Below are 23,735 nucleotides of genomic sequence, written 5' to 3' on the forward strand. Positions count from 1 at the left end.
CCCTGTTACCTGTAAATATGGGTAGCTTTTACGTTGGTAAACAATATAACAAAGACTTTCCTTGCCAAATTCTATAGATTAACAAGTAAGGCAGCATTTCTAAGAAAGTTTAACTGTATGCATAATTAGCTGAACCATATGCTCTAGGCATCTGGCTATCTCAGTTCTCCTTAACTGGGAAAAGCTGAAATTTTCAGCATTTTTATTAAGGAGCACACACAACCCCATCCTTTGTGGCAGCTACCCAAAGATGTGGTATCTTGGAGGGAAATACACAGCTTCTATAGGGCTGATCTCACAAATCCAAACTCCAACTTCATTCAAGATTTAGAAAAGGCAGCAAAACTAACACAGTGTGCACTGAAGGTCTGAAACAGCTGTTTGACCAGTTAGTTATCATTGACTAAACTTTGTTATCTTAACCAGCATCTGAATCTCTAGACAAGCCTTACGTTCCAGTGCTCAGTTGTCAGGGAAGTCTGGAGACACACAGAGGACACTAGCAATGGGCTAATTCTCCTGTACCTTCCTGTGTTCTAGGCAAAGTTTTGGGAGGATTGTTAACACTGTGGTATGTTCCTCTGCAGGCATGGCTGGGGAACAATTTGTTCCCGGAGGACCCTACTGGAGCTTATATAAAGAAGGCCGGTGGAACAAAATCTTGGCCTGGCATCATTTCACCATGTATTTATTCTTTGGACTGGTAGGGGTGTCCAACATCATATGTTTCACCATCAATTCACTTCCTGTCTCCTTACCCAAGCTAATGATGTCAAATGCTTTATTTGTGGAGGGTAAGTATGAGTATTTTTCTGTACCTTTCTCTGTTAGTGGGTTTTGTCTAGCTCTGCATGATAATATACCTTTGGGATCTTCGTGCAGTCTTGGTTGATATCTAGGCCACGGTGAGATATTTGATATTGAGATATTGGGGCAGAATGCCAAGGATCTTCCCTACTGGCTCATTTTGTAGAACTGGGCAAGCAGAGTCATTCAATGTGCTTTGTTCAGGTTTAATATCTGTGTTAAATAGCCATACACTGTGGATGCTTATCTCTAGTTTGCCTTGCAAATGGTTGTTATTTTGACTTTAAGCAAGTCAAACCTAAATTCAGTGAAGCATGCATGTCCTCATTAGGCAACCATTTATAGCAGAACAGCTTCCATCATCTACCAAGTAACCTTTTTCATACAGATGTGGTTACAATTCTACTACTGCCTGATAGGCAGGGTCTGAAAAATTGGGTCACATGAAAATGTAAGGTCCTAATTTTGAGAGGTTACTGTTGGGCGAGGGTGGGAAGAAAATAAATGCTAATTGTTTTCATTTATTACCCAGTAAGAAATTGATTATGAAACTAAAAAGTTCCCAATGACCAGAAGGTAGTCACTTTGTAGCTATTCCCCTTGTCTTGTACATCTCAAGAGAAGACTTTTTGCTCCATTCTCTTTGAGAACAAGGGCTTGAATAAGAGATGGATGCCAACAGCCAATGTCGTGTTTCTAATTATCTCAGGTGAACATCTTTTCCTCTTTAAGTGGAAAGGATTAAGATGAGGGTGGAATCTGTCCAAGGAGTGGAAGCATTCAGTTAGGTGTACTTCCTGGGAGCTTCACGTCTTGCTATACCCAGGAAAGCCCAGCCTTATGGTTTATGTCTGAATTTCCTTCCTCCAACTGGCTGGCTTCCTTAAGGCAAGGCTTTGGTTTATTTATGTGTGTTCACCTTAATCACAGCTCCCCTGCCCCGTCATGCTTGTTATTTCCCATCCTGCGTAGAAAATTCTTAAGTATAGTATGTTGAAAATGTCATGATGTGTTGGAGGAGAGACTAAAAGCTGGGGAGGGAAATAGGGAATCACACTGCAAGGTTGCATTCTGAAGAGACCGTGAGGACTGTAAATGCCAGAGTTGCATTTCTGTAGTGGGTATCTGCTCTTTTTGGACAACTGTGGGTATAAAATTCTCTAGAGAGAGACTGAGAAAGAGTGGGTGGTCCTTGGTTCTACTGAAAAAAGACACATTGTGTTTTCTCCTCTCCCAGCTTTTATCTTCTACAACCACACTCACGGCCGGGAAATGCTGGACATCTTTGTGCATCAGCTGCTGTTCTTGGCCATCTTTTTGGCAGGCATTGTTGCCTTCATGGAGTTCCTGACCCGGAACAATGTGCTTGTGGAGCTTCTGCGGTGTAGTCTCATTCTGCTACAGGGGACCTGGTTCTGGCAGGTGAGTTGGGGCCACCAGTTAATGACTTTGTGTCTCTGTCTGTAGCTTTTCTATTTGACGGAGCATTCTGCTCCAGACCCTAGAGACTCCCCTCAGTGTTCCACTTGTAGTGAGTACACAGGCCTCTGAGAGGTCATGGTTCTTTGACTGGTCCCTTGGGCCCCATGGGAGCATTGTTAGAGCTTCTGGGTTGGAAGTGTGGTGTGCACCCTCTCACTGCACACCTGGATATCCACGGTGAGGGACCTCTGAACCCATGGTTTTCGTTACAAGCAGTTTCTGAGGATAAAGCAGCTTACAGCCTAATGGGTGTTGAGCTTGAGAAATGCATGGGAGGCAGGAAAAGGAGGAAATCATTATTTATTGAGAAACAACTATATGTCAGCCACTGTGCCAAACTTTCACATGCATGTTGTTTCATTTTGCTTGCACAACAACCTGGAAGTTAGGTATTATCATTTCTAATTTAGGAATAAGAAGCCTAATGGAGACAATCCTAGGCTAAAACAATAATGGAGCTGGGATCCAAATCTGTATTTATTTGTTTGAAAGGCAGAGTTACAGAGAAGCAGAGAGAGAGAGAGAAAGAGAGAATCTTCCTTCTGCTGGTTCACTCCCTACATGGCTGCAACTGCAAGAGCTGGGCCAATCTGAAGCCAGGAGCCAGGAGCTTTTTCTGGGTCTCCCATGAAGGTGCAGAGGTCCAAGGACTCAGACCATCTTCCGCTGCTTTCCCAGGTGCATGTGCACAGTGTTAAATTAGAAGTGAAGCAGCTGGGACTCAAACTGGCACCCATATGGGATGCTGGCACTGCAGGTGGCAGCTTTACCTGCTACGCCACAGTGCTGGCCCTTAAATCTGTATTTATTGACCTTAAAACCTAGGTTATTTTCCATTTTATGCTGTCAACTCTAGATGTGTTTTTGAAATCATAAATTTCAATCAGTGAACGTACATTTCATAGTCTGATACATCATAAGCCAATATAATATATACATGTAAAGAAAGGTTAAGGATTGGCACTGTGGCTCACTTGGTTAATCCTCTGCCTGTGGCGCCGGCATCCCATATAGGCACTGGGTTCTAGTCCTGGTTGCTCCTCTTTCAGTCTAGCTCTCTGCTGTGGCCCAGGAGGGCAGTGGAGGATGGCCCAAGTGCTTGGGCCCCTGAACCCACATGGGAGACCAGGAGGAAGCACCTGGCTCCTGGCTTCGGATCTGCGTAGCTCTGGCCATGGGGGCCATTTGGGGGTGAACCAACGGAGCGAATGCCTTTCTCTCTGTCTCTCTCTCTCACTGTCTAACTCTATCTGTCAAAAAAAAAAAAAAAGGTTAAGATGGAAAGTGAATGTGATCAAATCAAGGAAACTTGTTTTTAAGATTTATTTATTTGAAAGGCATAGTGACACAGAAAGAGATATCTTCCACCCACTGTTTCACTTCCCAAATGGCTAAAATGGACAGAGCTGGGCCAGGTGGAAACCAGGAACCTGGAACTCCATCCAGGTCTCCCACATGGGTGCAGGGGCCCAGATACTTTGGCCATTTTCTGCTGCTTTTCCAGGCTCATTAGCAGGGAGCTGTATTGGAGGCAGAGCAGCTGGAACTCCAACTGGCACCCATATAGGATGCCTACAGCCTACCTGTACCACAATGCCAGCCTCGGGATGACTTTTTTTTTTTTTTTTTTTTTGACAGGCAGAGTTAGACAGTGAGAGAGAGAGAGAGAGAAAGAGAGACAGAGAGAAAGGTCTTCCTTTTCCTGTTGGTTTACCCCTCAAGTGGCCGCTACGGCTGGCGTGTTGTGGCCGGTGTGCTGCACCGATCTGAAGCCAGGACCCAGGTGCTTCCTCCTGGTGTTCCATACAGGTGCAGGGCCCAAGGACCTGGGCCATCCTCCACTGCACTCCCGGGCCACAGCAGAGAGCTGGACTGGAAGAGGAGCAACCGGGACAGAACCCAGCGCTCCAACCGGGACTAGAACCTGGGGTACCGACGCCGCAGGTGGAGGATTAACCTAGTGAGCTACAGTGCCAGTGAGGGGATGACTTTTTAGAAGAGATTTTTTAGTCACCAAAGAGCAAGGATTTTGGATAATGAAGCTATTTCAGGGATTTGCATTTAAGATGAGAAGTGATAAGAAAATATGGGTACTGAGGGAGAAAGAAATATCATCGTCAAAATGGCAGTAGGAATGATGTGATATTTAAAACGTGGTGGAGTGGCCGCATAGTGGCATCACAGGCAAAGCCACCACCTGTGATGTGGCCATATTATATGGGTGTCATTTCGTGTTCTGGTTACTCCACTTCCAATCCAGCTCCCTGCTAATATGCCTGGGAAAGCAGCAGAAGATGTTTGGCCCCTGCCACCCACGTAGAAGACTCAGATGAAGTTCCTGGTTCCTGGCTCCCAGCTTCATCTTGGTTCAGCCCTGGCCACTGCAGCCACTTGGGGAGTGAACCAGTGAATAGAAGACCTCTCTCTCTGTCATTCTCTCTCTCTCTGTAACCCTGACTTTCAAATAAAAAAATAAAAAAATCTGTAAAGAAAAAAAGTAGGAGACTAGAAAGACTGTTGGAGCTGGGGCTAGATTCAAGATATTTTTAGACTATTTATTAATTTGTTATTCATATAAAGGGAACACATTTCATATATTTCTTATATACAGCTTTTTAATTTTTTAAAGCTTTATTTATTTATCTCAAAGAGTTACAGAGGCAGGGGCAGAGTGAGAGGTAGTCCATCTGCTGGTTCACTCCCCAGTTGGCCATAATGGCCTGGAGCAGGGCCAATCTGCAGGCAGAAGCTTGGATCTTCTTCCAGGTCTCCCACATGGATGCAGGGGCCCAAGGACTTGGGTCATCTTCTATTGCTTTCCCAGGCCATAACAGAGAGCTGGATTGGAAGTAGAGTAGCCAGGACTCGAACTGGCGCCGATATGGGATGCTGATGCTGTAGACCAGGGCTTTAACTCACTGTGCCATAGTGCCGGCCCCTATATATCCAGTTTTAAGAACATAATGATACTTTCACCATACCATCCCTCCCTCTCTCACTCCCATCCTTCCTCTTTGTTCCTTTCTTATTTTTCTTTTAATTTTTGCAATGATATACTTTCAATTTACTTTATAATCATAAACTTAATCCTCCAATAAAAAAAGAATTCAACAAATAGTAAGTTCAAGAGTTATTTTGAAGGAAAAAATATAGAAAAACCATTCCAAGTACCCCATAATGTGATAAAACAGATAACTGGTCTATTTAACCAGCTTATATACAAAAGTTTTTTTTAAGTTATTTATTATCTCCTCAAAACCTAAAATCACTTAGCATAATGATTTCCAGTTCCGTTCATTTTGTTGCAAATGCCAAATGCTTTTTATGACTGAGTAATACTACATCATATATATATGTATGTATGTATACATGTATATGTTTTCTTTATTCAGTCATCACTTAAAGGACCATCCATATCTTTGCTATTGTGAATTGGACTTTTATTGGAGATAGAAGCAGAGAGAGATCTCCCAACCATTGGTGCAGTCCTCAAATGCCTACAACAGCTGGAGCTGGTCCAGGACAAAGCTAGGAGTCAGGAACTCAATCTGAGTCTCCCGCATTGTAGCAGGGACCCAGCTATGGGAGCCGTCACCTGCTGCCTCCCATGGTGCACATTAGCAGGAGGCTGAAGTCGGGAGCAGAGTGACTACTTGTACTCTGGCACTCTGATTTCGGTATGAGTGCCCAAGTAGCATCTTAACCACTGCCAACACCAGCCCCTACTGTCAGTCTATCCAAATATTATTTTTCTTTTTACTATTCATTTTTAGCTTATTTTTTTTTTGTGATCTGAGAATTTGTTCTTTTTGAAATATTTTGATACTTCCTTCAGTGTTTGTAGATGTTCCATGCCTTTGAAAAGATACTATATCCTTTCCGTATTGAATTCAGGAATCTACATGGATTGACTATATGAAGTTTGTTAGAGAGCTTATTATTCAAATAAAGACAGACAAGCAGGATCAACAGGGAAAACCCAAGGAGAGTTGAAGGAAAGAATTGTAAAGAGCAGAATTAATTAAGTTAAATAATGTTCAGTTCATAATTAATATTTAGGTTCTGAAGGAGGAAGCTGAGGTGTTATCTCAATTGAGAATCAGTTGGCTCAATGATGCCCCTTTTGACAGGGAAATAATATTTTCATATTTCCTCAAAAGCTTTTCAAAGGAAGAGCTGTGAGGTTAAAGTCTTTGGGGATAAATCTGTGATTATGTAGAAATTTTTTAGCTACCAATATGTCTAGACTAGTTTTCCTTTTCACTGGTGATCAGCCTAAATAATGTCTGGAGCCTTAATGAAAATGAGCGTTTAATACCAGCTCAAACACACGCAGACAGGAAGTGAAGGGTTAGCCATAGCAACTCATCTCATTCTTGTATTCCTTGGACATAGAAGTGTCTAGAAACTTAGAAGAGCTTACTATGCTTCCATTTTTTTTTTTTTTTGATGGAAATGGTATAAAGTGTTTACAGCCAGAACTGTCTTAAGCTAACAATATTTGGTTGTTGCTTTCACCATTTTTATTTTACTTTTGCTAATTATTCATTTATGGTTACTACCAGTGTTTAAACTATGGATAGATTAGAGAAAACACTCACCTGGACTATTGGAACCATTTGTATGGAAATGTGAACTGAACAAAGCAAATACTTAGACTGCTAATAACTCATTCATAAACAATTGGGTAATATGCAAATGGAGGAGGAGTTTCTCTTCCAGCCTATAAAAATTGGTTTTTTTCCTGGTCCACACAACAGTCAAATGTTTTTCTAATAACCCAGGTGCACAATGCAATTTATAAGAGAAAACAAAAGTCCTGTGTGGGAGAATATTTCAAAAGTTCACTTCCACCCACCCTTGTTAGGGCCAAGGCTTAAGGACAGTCAGAAGAGGAAAATGCTCCCGCTCTCTTCGTTTCTCCTTGTTTTGGACAATTGCTTCCACTGCATCTCCTAACTCCATTAATCCCCCCTCTCCTCAACCAGGAGATTCCCTCTGACTACCACAATAACAGTGTCTTGCTTTTAAAAAAGAAATGAAAACTCATTCTAAATTAGCAAAAAGGTCCAACTGAGCAGTAGTGGTCTGAGATCAGATATGGTAGTTCAAACACATGCTTAGGATTATAGTATTGAAATAAATGATTGGATAATAAGATGTAAAACAATAGAAAATCAGAATCTTCTTCTTTTTCTTTTCCTTTTTTTTTAAGAGGGAGAAGGGGAGAGAATTTCCTATCTGCTAGTTCATTCCCCAAATGGCCACAACAGCCAGGGCTGGGCCAGGCTGAAGCCAGGAACCAGGAGTGTCATCGGGATCTTTTACAGGGGTACAGGCCCCTGTACTAAGCCCTTGGGCCATCTTCTGCTGCTTTCCCAGGCACATTAGCAGGGAGCTGGATTGGAAGTGGAGCAACTGGGATGTGAACCGGAGCCCATATGGGATGCTGGCGTCACAGGCGGCGGCTTAACCCACTACTCCACAATGAGGCCCTGGGAAATCAGACTCTTAAGTATGGGAAACAGGCCGCTGGCTTGCTGCCTATTGGAGAAGATAGCTATTTACTTTTGAAATGTGTTACCAGTGAAACTTAAGCTAATCAAAACATAAGGAGTTGGCAGAAAAGATAGAGCAAGAAAACAAATTTCTTTGTTTTTCTTGAACTTGTATGTTGGAAACAAACTAGGACAACAGATGAAAGTGTGTATTTTTCTATTTTTGTATTTAAAGGGAGGATTTCTTTTATAAAGGATCTTTATATTTAAGTGAAGATTTCGTGAGTTGTAGCAACTTCTGGCCCTTAATTTGGAATTTCAGCTCTCCTCTTTCACTTCATGGTCACGTGGCTTACCTCTGTTCATGAGCTTCAACAACATCTTTAGCTTTTCAGTGTCAGGTTCTGAGGTTCCAGCGAGCTTTAGCAGTGCGAAGTATGCAAAGTTTCTCTTCTCCTGATCTAAAACAGAAAATTTGACTGGCAGAACTGATGATGACTCATGGAGGCGACCAGAGCAAGGTTTTGGTTGGAAAGCTCCAGAAACAAACAAAAAACAGTTGTGTATATGATGTGTAATAAAAAGGTCTTGGACCCGCCGGTGAGGCTGACCTAGATCTGAATTCTACCTTACCTGTATTAATCACACGAGTCACCAGAGTCAAGGCCTTCTGTGCCTTTAGGCCTCTTCAACCGTGAAAGAGAAATAATAGTTCATGGTGTTGTTGAGAAGATTAGAACTCACAACTTGCAAACTCTTACTGCCCTGCAGAGATGGCTGCTGATTCCAGGGACAGAGGACAGGGAAATCTGCCAGGAGAAAGTGAAGGCAAGTTGGGATTTAAGGATGGATGAGTCATCAGTGTGTCCAGGCTGCAGGTTTAGGGCAAAAGGTACTCTTTTAAAAAATTTTTAATTTTTTTTATTTTTTATTTTATTTTATTATTTTTTTGACAGGCCGAGGTAGACAGTGAGAGAGAGAGAGACAGAGACAGAGAGAGTTATATACAGTGAGAGAGAGACAGAGAGAAAGGTCTTCCTTCTATTGGTTCACTCCGCTAATGGCCGCCACCACTGGCACTGCGCTGATCTGAAGCCAGGAGCTGGGTGCTTCCTCCCGGTCTCCCATGTGGGTGCAGGGCCCAAGGAATTGGGCCATCCTCCACTGCCCTCCTGGGCCATAGCAGAGAGCTGGACTGGAAGAGGAGTAACCGGGACTAGTACCCGGTGCCCCAACCAGGACTAGAACCCGGGGTGCCAGCGCCACAGGCGGAGGATTAGCCAAGTGAGCCATGGCGCCGGCCCAAAAGATACTTTTTTGCGTATTTTGATTTTGACTCAGCAGTGGTTTTCTAGGGCTACAATAACAACAGATTCCCATGAATGGGTGACTTCGAACAATAAACACTTGTTCTTGCCCTGTGCTGAAGGCCAGAAATCTGAAACCGAGGTGTTGACAGCCTTAGTTCATTTCTGTGGCCCACGGGGAGAATGTGTGCCATGCTGATCTGCCGCTTTGATGATCCTTGACAACCTTTGGTTTGTGACAGCTTAAGCTCTAAACAGTGAGCACCGAGGACCCCGACATTCTTCCTTTCTTCTCAGAGTTCCAGGGACCTGGACTCTGCTCATTTTGTTCCTCACAGACAGCTCGTCCTAGCAGTGTAGAAAAGAAGTGTTGCAAAACACCAGTATATCCAATGCAAAAGACAAACCAGCCGGGTGGCATTCTTTGCCTGTGGTTTTTGAGTGTTGACTCAATGGCTGACGCACCTTCTGCCGGGCGAGTTGACAGGTTATTCTTTTAGAATGTAGCTGTGTTCTAGTGTAGAGTCCCCAGCTGTTGGTGGCCAAGCTACAACAGTAAATGTCTTTGCCACTGTTTGGAGATGGAAGGACAGAGTCATGCATTCCTTAATTTTTATATCTCTGAAATAGACGGCAAATGCATCCTCTCTCCTGTGATATACATAAGAAGTTATTGTACGGCAAAAAGGAAGACTTTTCTCTCTGTCTCTCTCTCTCTCACTATCCACTCTGCCTGTCAAAAAAAAAAATAAGAAGTTATTGTAATAGATCCTGCTAATTAAAAAAAGCATTTATTTTTATTTGAAAGAGGGGGGAGAGAGAGAGAGAGAGAGAAAGAGAAATATTGTCTACCTGCTGATTCACTCCCCAAATGCCCACAGAGGCTGGAATTGGGCCAGGAAAAGCCAGGAGCCTGGAACTCATTCTGAGTCTCTCACATGGGTGGCTGGGACTTAAATACTTGAGGATATGTGTGTTAATAGGAAGCTGGAACTGGAAAGGAAGCCAGGACTTGGACCTAGGCATTCTGATGTGGGATGCAGACATCTCAAGCAGCATCTTACTGCTGGGCCAAATGCTTGCCCTAGGCTATTTTTAAATAATGTAATATTTTGAGAAGATTTACAGCTCTGACATTGGTTCAGAAATAAAATGCATAGGACCAGCACAGAAGTAGGGAAATCTTGATCTGCCGCCCTCCACTTGGTGAGCAGGTAAGCTGAATGATGAATCAATGGAGAATGATTCATCTGTGTGTGCTGGCCACTGGGAACACATACCTAATGTTGACCAGATAGTCTTGTTTTTTTTAAGTAGAGCTTTTGTATGATATTCCCTAAATTTTACGTGTTGTGGAGGAATTAGAATTATTTGTTGAAATGTGTCAGACAAAGCACATGTGTGGGAGCCAGTGCATGTAGTAGGCTAAGCCTCCACCTGCAGTGCTGGCATCCCACATGGATGCTGGTTTATGTCCTGGCTGCTCCTCTTTCAATCTAGCTCTCTGCTATGGCCTGGGAAAGAAGTGGAAGATGGCTCAAGTCCTTGGGCCCCTGCACCCATGTGGGAGACCTGAAAGAAGCTCCAGGCAGCTGGCGTTGGATCAGCCCAGCTCTGGCTGTTGTGGCCATTTGGGGAGTGAATAAATGGATGGAAGACCTTTCTGTCTGTCTGTCTCTCTCTGTAACTCTACCTCTAAAACAAATTAAAAACAACAACAACAACAACAAAGCAAAACACACGTGTAATTTAGATGTGACTCAGGGGCTTCTAGACTGTAATCTGTGTTTGAGGGTCACACAGTACCGAATCTTCACAGGACCACCTTCAATTCCAGTGCTGACTTTTCAAAGCATATTAGAATCTCTGAGATGACTCAAACCAACCTTGTTATTCAGAACAGAACTCTGTCCTTCCTGTTGCCCCATATGGAAGGGCCATGTGGTAAATGAGTATCGAGTCTGAGAAAGAGCCAAGTGTTTTCAGAGCCTGACACTCCTGGTCTGGAATCCTCCTTTAGTCATTCAGGAATTTTGTAATATGGGAGACATTCCTGAAGTCTCTGAATTCCAGTCTTCTCCCCTGGAACATGAGACTCATGATGCTTGTTGAGGTTTATTGTAAAGTTTATGTGCGTGAGTGGAGGCAAAGTGCCCAGCACATGGTAGAACATATAACAGATCCTACAAATGATAGGGTTTTTTTTTTTTTCATTCAAATAAAGGGAATCCAGGAATGGGAACAAATGATTGAGATGCAAATCTTAGTTTTCCTTGATTTACTAAGATTATTTGACATTTCAAACAAAACATAAAGTTTCATTCAACTGTATACACTGAATTTGTTTTTCCTGTAAGATTTCAGTTGTTAAATGTGTTTTCATGGGCAAGTCACTCAATGACTCAGTTTTCTTATCAGGATAATGAAGATAATAGTACATTAATATGAGGGTGATACCTAAAAGGAAACCTGTAGAAGTGAAACGGACACTATGAGAAACAGTGACTTGAGCAGCCCTTGTCCTGTCAATATACAGCTTGCTATTTTATTTCTTTTAGTATTTTCTTGTTTTACTTAATACCATTGGTTGAACTCTTTAATTAACATACAATTATTCTTAGGTGTTTAAATTTAACTGAAAATTGGTCCCTGTTGAAAATAAGAGTGGGAATAAGAGAGGAAGGAGATGTACAGTTCAGCACACACTCACTAGGACTTAACCTAATGGTAGAGCTAGAAACATGCCATGGAATTCCAAATCCCATCAAGGTGGCATGTACCAATGCCATTTTACTAGTCAAAGTGATCAGTTTCAGTTCATAATTGATCATAAAGATAGGATTAAGTGTCAAAGGGATCACATAAACAAGACCAGTGTCTGCTAATAATAACTGGTAGAATTCAAAAGGAGAGAACGATCCAACATTGGAAGCGGGATACACAGCAGACTCCTAGAATGGCAGATGCCCTAAACAGCACTCTGGCCTCAGAATCAGCCCTTAAGGCATTCAGAGCCGGCTAAAAAGCCCATGAGAGTATTTCAGGCATGGACAGCCGAGACACTGTGGCAAAGAAAAAAATGACCTAAATGAAAGATCTCTGCGAGTGAGATCCCAGTGGAAAGAACAGGCCATCAAAGAAGGAGGTGCCTTTCTCTGAAGGAAGGTGAGAACTTCCACTTTGACTATGGCCTTGTCTAAATAAGATCAGAGTTTGTGAACTCAAGAGGCTTCCATAGCCTTGGCAGCTCATGACAAGAGCCTCAGGTGATTACTGATGTCATAAATAAGAGTGTCAATTGTTAAATCAACAACGGGAGTCACTGTGCACTTGCTCCCCATGTAGGATCTCTGTCCTTAATGTATTGTACTATGCGAATTAACGGTAAAACTAGTATTCAAACAGTACTTTATACTTTGTGTATCTGTGTGGGTGCATACTGTTGAAATCTTTACTTAGTATATACTAAGTTGATCTTCTGTATATAAAGATAATTAAAAATGAATCTTAATGAAGAATGGGATGGGAGAGGGAGCAGGAGATGGGATGGTTTGCCGGTGGGAGGGAAATTATGGGGGGAAAACCCATTTATTTATAATAAATAAATTTATTTTATTCAAATAAATGAATCTTTAAAAATGAATTATTTAGGATTTTCTATATATTAGATCACATTACTTATGAATAAAGATAGTTTTATTTCTTCCTTTCTAATATAAATGACTTTCATTTTTCTTGCCTAATTACTGTAGCTAGAATTTCCAGTACAATACTGAATACAAATGGTGAAAGCAGACATCATTGTTTTGCTCCTGATCTTAGGGGAAAAGCTTTTTCAGTCTTTCACCACTGAATATATTGTTAGGTGTAGACATTTATTTATTTAAAGACTTATTTATTTATTTGAAAGTCAGAGTTACACAGAGAGAGAAGGAGAGGCAGAGAGAAAGAGGTCTTCCATCTGCTGGTTCACTCCCTAGATGGCCACAACAGCCGGAGCTGGACCGATCCCAAGCCAGGAGCCAGGAATTGCTTCCTGGTCTCCCACATGGGTGCAGGGGTCCCTTCTACTGCTTTCCCAGGCCATAGCAGAGAGCTGGATCAAAAGTGGAGCAGCGGGGACTCGAACTGGCACCCATATGTGATACCAGCACTGCAGGCAGTGGCTTTACCCACTACACCACAGCACCAGCACTGACATTTATTTACTTTAAACCTTTTGGATCCTAATTTCAAAATAACAGACCGGAACTGCACAATGTGGAAACCTAAGATACTCTCTGAAAGTCCATCCATCCCCAGAGATGATCGCTATTTATACTTTGCAAGTTGGATAATTAAATATCCTTCTAATTTTTTTCAAAAATATGACTTGGTAAACATGTATAGATTACTAATACAGGCAGGAAAGCCTAATGTTTTATCTGTGATATCTCAGATAATTGGAGTTATCTTAGTTGCCATTTACCTTGGAACACAGTATTTTGAAGTGCATGCTCTTTGGGAATGCGTTTGTTATCTTAACATGCGCTTTTTTTGTTTTGAATTACAGTTGGGTTTTGTCCTTTACCCCCTTGGTGAACATCCTTCATGGGATCTGACAGATCATGAAAACGCTCTGTTTCTCACCATGTGCTTTTGTTGGCATTACCTATTAGCCCTCACCATCATTGGAATGAATTATGCTTTTATCACATGGTAAGTTAGTGGTTTTTTTTTTTTTTTTTTTTTTTTTTTTTTTGCTGTTGTTGATCTATTCTTTGGTATGTGATCATGAAGACTCAATAGTGTGAAACTTCAAATTAAAAATAAAATTTCATCCTTTATCTCCCATAAGACAGGGTAACATATCAGAAGATTACCCACAAACCTAGAAATTCCCAGGATAAAGAATATGTGCTAGGTTAAATTTGGAATAGCTCAACAGTGTCTTTGCTGTGCCTGTGACCCATGCATTACCCTTCAGCCACTCCCCTGTGCCTATATGGCTTTGCCTATGTCGTTTCCTCTTCTGAATGGTCTGCACAGACACTTGCAGTGAGTCCTCCATTAATCCAGGCATATATATTGCACCATTTTTTTTGAGGGAAAAGGTTTATTGGGGGAAACCCTTCATACTGGAGGGAAGGGGTGAAGAAGGAAAAGAGGGAGAAGGAGAGGATAAAAGAGAAATCCAGAGACACTTTGAGAGAGATCAGGAGGTGGAGAGAGAGAGCCACGTGCTCAGGAACAGGTCCTTTTACAATTTTGCTGGGGGCCAAGCAGGGAAGTAGGAACACCGAATCCCATCAGGATGGGGGTGGAGCTTGACACCGGTGGTTGAGCCAAGTGGCCACCTGGCTTCCAGCAATGACATCGGGGGCTAGAGCCTAGGATGGTGTCTGGGGTGTAGATTGCACCATAGATAAGGCTGCGCCATTTTCCTAACATTCTTCGCTTTTGTTTTTTATAAAGCAGGATTTGTATGGGATTACATTAGCCCCAAATGTCCAGGAGGGGTGGAGGGATGATGATCTGTCTTTAGAGCTACTTCCTGCTAACATGAGGCTAGGAGATGCTCTTTGCTGGCATGTCTCAAGCCGCTGTCTCCTGGATGGGGAGCCGAGTATATCCCTGTAGCAGCCTTTGGTTGACCGCCTGGTTGCTGAAGGCCTTGGTTCGTTCTATTATCACCTCCTGTAAATACTTAAACAGACACTGTGGTATAAAAGACAGGGTGAGAATAGCAACCAATGATCCTAAGAGTGGCATTAACCAGGTAATGAGAGGATTTCATAGAAGAGAGGAAATGAGTGGGGTCTCTGGACTCTTGTGAAGACTGTTGATGGATGTGGTTTAAATCTGATCCCAACCAAGACCGGGAGAAAAGCCACTCATCTTTTGTGGGTAGATGGGTTTGTCTGTGGAGAAAATCCTGAACAATATTACAACATAGGGTGGGGGAGAGGACCATCAGTACACACAGGTCTGGAGTAGAGCCGTTGATGTTAGAGTAGAGGCTATGATTACAAAGGATTGAGGCCCCAAGTGCGCTAGACAGGGTCTAGAACAAAGGACAGAGTCATTACTAGGGGACCTAAGAAAGGTGCTGTCTAAGCCACGACTAAGTTTTCTGATTGAGAGGCAAATAGAAACTGACAGAAGGGACCTGGTAATAATCTGGTGGGCTTTAGGCCTTGTAAGTTATGAGGCCCAGACCTACCTATCTCTTCACATGGGGTATATCCTAAGGGAGGTGTGAACCTCCTAGGGGAAGGCACCCTGTTGATTTCCATTTCCTAGCTGGTCTGGGAGGAGAGCTCGCCAGGTAAAGGCAGGTGGCAACTCTAACAGGAAATTTACGGTTCTGCCTGCGATGTTGCTGACCCTACTTGGCCGTCCCCTCAGCAGCGGTGGTCATTTTGGAAACAAGGCCGAGTGAAGGGCTTTTCAGCTTGGAGCCAGCAAGGTTGGTGGCTCTGACTGGGGCATCCTTCGACTCCAGGGCATCACCTTTTAAACTTGGGATTTTTTTTTAAACTTTTATTTAGTAAATATAATTTCCAAAGTACAGTTTGTGGATTACAACAGCTTTTTCCACCCCATAACTTCCCTCCCACCCGCACCCCTCCCATCTCCCGCTCCCTCTCCCATTCCATTCACATCAAGACTCATTCTCAATTATCTTTATATACAGAAGATTGATTTAGTATGCACTAAGTAAAGATTTCATCAGTTTGTACCCACACAGAAAAACTTGGGATTTTTTAAAAAAAATCAACTTGCACCTGTCCTGTTAAATTCGAGCACCTGACTGATTGACATTGACTCTAGTATTTCTAAAAAAATATGATTTGGTTGAATAATACAGTTATTTTTTTTAACAAAGATCCTAGTTTAACATTTCATAAGTGAGTGAGGAGCCATGTAGCGGCTGTTCTGCTACTTATCAGCTATCTGACTTAAGGCCGATTACTTAATGGCATTTTAAGTCTTGATTTTGTTTGCAAAATGTGGATAATAATAATGGCTAAATGAGACCATGCATTTACATTTCTTAAGACAGAATGCTCAACAAATGTTATTGTCTTATTATTTTTCTCCTGTTCCTTCTACTCTTTGGTACCAAAAAAAAAAAAAAAAAAAAAAAAAAAAAAAAAAAAAAAAAAAAAAAGAATGAACTATAGACTATGCCCATGAAGAATTTTTAGTCCTAGCATCAGTATTAAATTACAGATACAGACAATTTAAATGTAGGGCAGTAAGTGGAAACAAGTAGAACAAGTCATGTTACAGCCCAGAGAAGGCTCCTCACAACAGAAAACTAAGCTGTAGCTTGAAGGATGAACAGGAATAAAAAAGGAGGCTCACAACTTCTCTCTCTAAGGTAGTTGGTGCCAATCCATGCTTCACTCTGCTGATCCCAGTTCCCAGGCATGAAGGCTGCAGAACCTCATCCTTCAGACTGCAGAACTGATTGGAATATTCTGTGTTCCCAGAATTCTGTATTTACAGTGTTCATAGTGCTAACTAGTGAGCACCTGAAGTATGGTTGGTGCCTTGTTAATTTTAAGTAACTTAAATAGCCATACTCATGTATGCATAGCAGCTACTGTATTTGATGCTACTCATCTAACACCTTCTCTGGATTCCTAGGATACAGTAGCTGCTTCCAGACCCAGAGAAGTCTCAGCCTGTCAGGAACCAGCTTTCCTGTCTTCTCTCTAGACGTGGGCCCCACCCCACTCATCCCGCTCTGTGCTGCAATGCTGAAGTAGCTCTGGAGCCAGGGCTCTGAGTGAGCAAACTGCTTCCTTGTCTAGGTCCCAGAAGTCTGTGTTAGGCTTTGGATAAGCCCACTTTGATCTGCAGTTGTCTCCTTCTGTACGTGTGTAAGTGCTTGGAGAGCTGGGAAACTCCACCTTCTCATTGACTGATCTGTTAGTCCTAACCCATCCCCGTAAAGCATGTGCATGAGCTCACTGTTAAGGCAGGCTCTAACACTGAGTGAACTTGACTTCTTCCCCTGTTGTTCTAGGCTGACATCGGGGCCTCATCTCCTTAGGGGCTGGGCTGCCTCCAAGAAGAGTGCCAGCATCCAAGGAAACACTCTACCTCATGTCAGCTCCCTTCCAGAGCCAAAAGAAGTCTATAGTCTCTTCCTATTTCAAAAAACTTCAGACCCCTAATGAGCCCCTTTACCACTTCCAGTTCTGTAGAAACTGGAAACTCCACTTTCATTTTTCAACCTCTCCCTTTAACCTTCCATGTGTCACCTCATCTTTGTGACCAGGCAGATCCCTTACCTGGTATAGCCGCATGAAATGCATATCTCTTCCAGAAAGTGCTGCAATTCCTCTTGCTCTTGCTCCTCTCCAACAGACATGTGATGTTGACTGTTAGCTCATGTGTGGTAGGCTTATCTGCTAGCTGGTTTGTGCCTCCATGAGCAAAAGACCCTTTTCCTTTTCCCCACACTTCTTGGCACACTGCCTAACATGTATAAGCTGCTCAATAAAGATTCTCTATTTTAATAGACCTGTGTTTCAGAGCTACTTAACTATAGGTTTTGTTTGCATGGAAATCATGTTTCATATTCTTCTCAGTTTTGTTCTGATGTTGCTCTCCAAAAGTTAAGATCAAGAGTTCAATTTTCTGACACATCTTGATAGGATTTAAGCAATAGCTTAAACAATAGGCAGATTTAGTACTATCTTACAGTGAGATCACGTGGTAGGTATGGTCAGGATAAGGAGCCATGAAAATCTGTTGGTCAGGATTTGACTGTGGAATGGTTTGTAACTCATCTCCAAGTAAGGAATTGTCAGAACATTATCTCAGAACTTGCCTGTATAATACAAAGATCACCATGGAAACACAGCGGGGTTATGAGAATATTGTTCCCAGCATCTCTGCAAAATGAAGCTGTACTTCTCAGATTTCCAGAACAGTGGTTAGAAGATTGCTTTGTCCAGTGCCAGTGCCATGTCTACAGGCTTGATTATAGTAGTTCATGGGTAAGACCTATTTGAAAATCTTACTATGTGTTTTACTGTATCTCACATTTAAACACCACTGTTGCACAGAACTATTTCAAAAGCCCCTCTCTGTGGGTAGGCAAATATTACCCATTTACAGGTAGATTTTCCAAGCAATGACTCTTGTGAGCTATATTGAAAGTCAAAATAAAGATACCCAAGTTTCGGCCGGCGCCGTGGCTCACTAGGCTAATCCTCCACCTTGCAGCACCGGCACACCGGGTTCTAGTCCCGGTTGGGGTGCCGGATTCTGTCTCGGTTGCCCCTCTTCCAGGCCAGCTCTCTGCTATGGTCCGGGAGTGCAGTGGAGAATGGCCCAAGTGCGTGGGCCCTGCACCCGCATGGGAGACCAGGAGGAAGCACCTGGCTCCTGCCTTCGGATCAGCGCGGTGTGCCGGCCGCGGCGGCCATTGGAGGGTGAACCAACAGAAAAAAGGAAGACCTTTCTCTCTGTCTATCTCTCTCTCCCTGTCCACTCTGCCTGTCAGAAAAAAAAAAAAAAGATACCCAAATTTCAGGCGTGTGATTTTTCTTTTCTTGAAGTTATAACCATTGGTTCAGCTCTACTCTTTATCACATTCATTGAAGAGAACACATGAGAGCAAAAGTGCATATACCCTGACCATACTTCCTGGTATTTGCCTCATTCCAGTAAACAGCAATTGTTTGTACTTCCCTTCCATAACTCCATCTCTGTCTGCCTCAAGTGGCCATTTCTACATGTGCACATATTTAGAACTACATATGGCAGACAGAGCCTGGTTAAGATATCTGAGCATGTCTTAGCTTGATGGCTCATAGCAACAGCAGGTACAGCCCAGAGAGCAGGAATGGGGAGCATGAGAAATCCCTAGGGTCTCTCTACCTTAGCTATTAATTTGGAATAAGCAGCCATGTCTTTGTTTTATTTTACACTAAAGTCATCTGGAATGAAACGGATTTATTAATTCATCAATTCATTTCATCCTGAATGTGTTGAACTTGTGCAATGTGGAAATAATGTGTGATTTTAAAAAAATGACACATTGTTCAGCTTTTAACTTGCTTAAGAGTATTAGCCTTTCCCAAGAACAGTCATTCAAAGAGTTGAGGACTTTGGGAGCAACATCAATATTCAGTTAATAATCAAGGCAATTTCCTTAGGCTCTTGAATCAACAGATGTTACTGGTACTGTTCAGTGGTTTAGTGGAGAGAGTTAAGGCTGAGTTGAAAGTGGGTTGAAGAATTAGCCTCTATGAATAGGGGAGTAGTGTGAACTATTTAGCAGGTTGGTCCAAAGGTCACTGATTATCAAATATGTGTGGAATCACTATTATCTACTCCACATGGGTATAGACTCTCCCCGGGGGTAGGGCCATAAATAAGATGAAGTCCTTGCTCTTATGAAGCTTATATTCTATTGGTATACAGAGCACAAGTAAAGGCATGGCATCTTGATAGGAAGAAGCAGAACTTCATCAGAAGATAAAGGAAGGCAGAAAATAAGGGGGGAAATGCAAATAGCCAGGTGAAATTTTTCATAAAAGGAGAATGAATTTGGTGGTTTAGCTTATGAAGTTTGTTTGCGTATTCCTTTGTATTTCTGGAAGCTAACTCTGTTTTATCAGTATGGTCATGGTACAAAGTCTTCATGATGGTCACACACAGAAAAAGCTTCACTTAGTTCCTATAACATACTCTTTTTTTTTTTTTTTTGTCATATCAGAGAAGTGGAGAGCCTGATGTGCCTCCACCACCACAAAGAAACTTCACACTGTTCAGTGCTGAAAATTATAATTGCAGCTTTCTCCAAAACTACAGATTTTGACCTATGAAAACAGTCATATGAGAGGGCAAGAGGGCACTTCTCTGGACATCTTAATCCATCATGGGCAGAGCCAATCATGTGTGGTTGAGCAGCCTGTGCCTTGCACAAAAGCACAAAAGGGGGCAGGAAGGGGTGGAGGTTGAACCAGACCTGACATAGGCAGGGCTTGACTTAGGCTGCCAAACCCCGGCAAAGCGACTGCTTCCTGCACTTCGTTTATAGAAGAGGGCAGCTTTTTGCCATGCGCCCCTGGGGGGATTTCATGGAGAAATTCAACAGATTTTGATTTCATTTGGATTTGTCCCAGCTCAGAGATCCCCTTGTTGTTTTAGAAACAATTAAAATTATCTTCTGATGTTTCATGAAACAATCATGTCACAGATTCGAAAGCCATGCTTTGTCTGTTAATCTAATAAAAAGATTTTTCAGGTAGCTCCAAAGCCAGATGAAAAAAAGTGCTTTTCATTTTTGGGTTGCCTCTCTCGTTTGCACAACTCATCCAGTGTTTGTTGCATTATGGAGGCATATTGCCCTGAGTTTCTCTTTTCAACAGCATCTAATTAGAGACACTCTCCTTTCTCCTCAGGTTTGTTAAATCCAGACTTAAGAGGCTCTGTCCCTCGGAAGTTGGACTCCTGAAAAATGTTGAACGAGAACAAGAATCAGAAGAAGAGATGTGATTTGGGCGGACATCCAGTCTTTCTAGATAAACCTTCTCTTTTTTTGCCTTGTCTTTGTTCATGGTTTTGTTTCTAGTCCTTTAGTTTGGAGAACAGCCACTGAGGATGGCTCTCAGTGTACTATTTGCAGTTCCAACTTTGTTAAAAGCATTTAATTTAAGTGTTTAATTTTGGCATTGAAAATACTTTGGGTGATAAGTTCATTCTGCACATCATGTACAATGTGGTCTTTACAGGCTAGGGTGATGTTTCTCATGCCATCTAAAGTCTGGGGCCCATATTAAGAGAAATAATTGTTTAATTTACCTTATATAAATGCTCAAGGTTCTTGGGATTCCTACCGTTTGTAACTTGTTGGGCTTGGGATTATATGTGTTAATCTTGTTGCTGCAATGAGAAATAAACAAATGCATGCACCGTGGTGCAGGAACCTCAGATCTTTTATTTTTAAACCACATCCACGATGCAGAAGAAGCTGCCTGACACAGAGAATTCTTTTGGTGAGACCTCCCTCTGGAGTGCCCGCTTTCCCCTTAGGGAAAATAGGGCAGAAGTCCACCTGAGGTTTCTGATCTTTCAGAGAAGATACAAGGGATCATCCCCAGGACAGGTGGTTGCAAAGCCACCAGAGTCTGAGAGAGGAGAGTGGTGGTGTTATTTATGTAGCAAAAAGGTCACCCAGTAGCATAGCATGACCACCATGCCAGGCCCTCCTCTAAACAGGTGAAGGATTTGAGTGAGACAAAGCCTTGTATGGAATACCTGGATAAAAACTTAGAACTCTGAGCTTGTCTGTGGGCTAGGGTGCCCTATGGAGAGTCAAGGAATCTAATTCTCCCTCTACATTAATTAGTCTCTGGGTCTCTGGTACTCACCATGTTTTCTTTGTAAAGTAAGAGAACTGAATTGGACGAATCATGGCCCCTTTTTGGCTGCCATGTTGTTATGAATCTAGTACTAATTTAGTTCCGTGTTAGTCAGAAAGGCCTGTCGCTGGCACCACAGAACAGGGAAGAGGAACTGTGGGAATCCTGGAGGGGTGGTCCAGATGTGGAGGAGAGAAGGCAGCCATGTGGGCAGCTGGAACCTAAGCATGGGCAATTGGCTGCTGAAGACCCCCTGGCATAACAGGAGCCCCAGCCAATCCAGAGGTAGCCCAGTCTGGTATGTATCCCCTAACAGTGGGGATGGAGGTGAGTGAATTGTTCAGGCCCAACAGCTGGCACAGTCATTTTATTACGTGAGGTTTGAAAAGAACAGATGTGGATGCCCTCAGGTTTAACGAAATGTACTTTTAGTGCATCTCTGGCATGTGAGAATGTCCTCATGGCCCAGTCCCTCAGGGAGCAGGGCATTCGGTCCCAGGTGTGTCCTGTATCTCAGGGCTCCTTGCTATTTCTGCAAGATTCTATAACTCTGGCAAAGTTGAATTTCAAGGGAGAGAGCAAGTGTTAGTTGCAGTTACCTGAAACTGGCGTGATTGGTATTGAGGGGGGCTTTTGGGATAATTAGCATGCACCAGATTGGAATTTTGAACATGGATAACGCATCTGTTCTCCTAGTCTCCCCAAGAGAGCAGAAATATCCACAGAGAATACCTGTCAGGTGCAACCCAGTGAGTTCTCAGAGGAGGAACATTCAGTTCAGGTCTAAATCCTCAGTCTGTGGCCATGTGCCTTTAGTCCTTGAAATGTCACGAATTTGAACACCATTATTGTAAATTGGCAGTGATGTATTTTACAACTGCCATCTTTGTGGAATGACACAAAAAATTAGTAAAGCTGTAAGCCTGAACCAGAATGGAATAGTCTGTTATTTTCTTTGCATTGTGCTATTTCTAGGTCTGTAAGAAGAATTTGTAAAGGTTTTGATTTAAAGGGCCAGCGCTCTGGCATAGTGGATAAAACTGCCACCTGTGACACAGGTATCCCACATGGGCAGGGGTTTCGAGTCCCGGCTACTCTATTTCTGATCCAGCTCCCTGATAATGTGCCTGGGAAAACAGTGGAAGATAGCCTAAGACCTTGGGCCCCTGCACCCATATGGGAGACCCAGAGGAAGCTCCTGGTTCCTGGCTTCAGCCTAGCCCAGCCTCAGCCATTGTGGCCATTTGGGGAATGGACCAGTGGCTAGAAGATATCTCTCCCTCTACTTCTTCCTCTCCTTCTCTCTCTCTAACTCCACCTTTCAACTAACTAAATAAATAAATCTTTAGAAAAACGAATCGTGAGGGCTGGTGTTGTGGTGTAGCAAGTAAACCTGCTGCCTGCAGTGCCGGCATCCCATATGGGTGCCAGTTTGAGTCCCTGCTGCTCCACTTCTGATCCAGCTCTCTGCTATGGCCTGGGAAAGCAGTAGAGGATGGTCCAAGTGCTTGGGCCCCTGCACCCACTTGGGAGACCCAGAGGAAGCTCCAAGCTCCTGGTTTCTGATTGGCACAGCTCTGGTCATTGCAGCCATTTAGGAAGTAAACCAGCAGATGGAAGACCTCTCTCTCTGCTTCTGCCCCTCTGTAACTCTTTCAAATAAATAATAAAGCTTAAAAAAAGAAAAAAGAAAAATGAATCATATTTCAGTCCATTTTTTGAAACTATGAATCATACTTTAAAATAAAGTATAAAAAGTTTTCAACTCCAGGTCATGAGATGAGGAAAATTAATTCTAGCCTGTGGTTTTCCACCTGTGGGTGCCAATGGAATCACCTATTCAGTAGATTTTATTATGACATCACCAGGTTGCCAAGCAGTGTGAGATGAATTAGGAACACAACGGTACTCAAGCCAGAGTTGCTGTCCTCATCTGACAGTCAAAAATCAGGTATCGCGAGCGCCTGCGCTGCGTGCTCCAGGGCTTCTCCATTGCTGCCTGAAGTACAGGGGACTCGAGGAAGGAAGGGCCACCATATTCCAGTGCCAAGCTCACAGCTCTGAGCTACCGCAGCTCTGTTGGCTCTAATTACAACGGTGAAACAGAATTTAGCAACTTTATTGTTTGACTCGAAGATCCAAAAATGAGACACTGCAAGAGTGAAGACAGGTCATCAAAGACAGCAACATCAGTGACTGCCTTATGTTCTTGCAAAAATATCTTAGAGGTGTTAACTGGCCTTTTAAGATTCGAGATTGACAAGAAACAG

At 42.8% G+C, this 23,735-nt stretch overlaps 1 protein-coding gene across 3 annotated transcripts in view; it reads left to right on the forward strand.

Moving 5' to 3' along the window:
* The window catches only part of TMEM45A (transmembrane protein 45A), a 98,373-nt gene extending 75,982 nt beyond the window's left edge, over positions 1 to 22,391 (forward strand). For all 3 annotated transcript variants that reach the window (XM_062176321.1, XM_062176330.1, XM_062176340.1), the window contains 4 exons: positions 588 to 794; positions 2,045 to 2,229; positions 13,647 to 13,792; positions 20,506 to 22,391. In XM_062176321.1, coding sequence (XP_062032305.1) covers positions 588 to 794; positions 2,045 to 2,229; positions 13,647 to 13,792; positions 20,506 to 20,599 — 632 coding nt within the window. In that variant the 3' untranslated portion in view covers positions 20,600 to 22,391. The remainder of the gene's footprint in view (positions 1 to 587; positions 795 to 2,044; positions 2,230 to 13,646; positions 13,793 to 20,505) is intronic.
* Positions 22,392 to 23,735: the final 1,344 nt, after the last annotated feature.

This window comes from Lepus europaeus, chromosome 2, assembly GCF_033115175.1.
Source record: "Lepus europaeus isolate LE1 chromosome 2, mLepTim1.pri, whole genome shotgun sequence".
Lineage (NCBI taxonomy): Eukaryota > Metazoa > Chordata > Mammalia > Lagomorpha > Leporidae > Lepus > Lepus europaeus.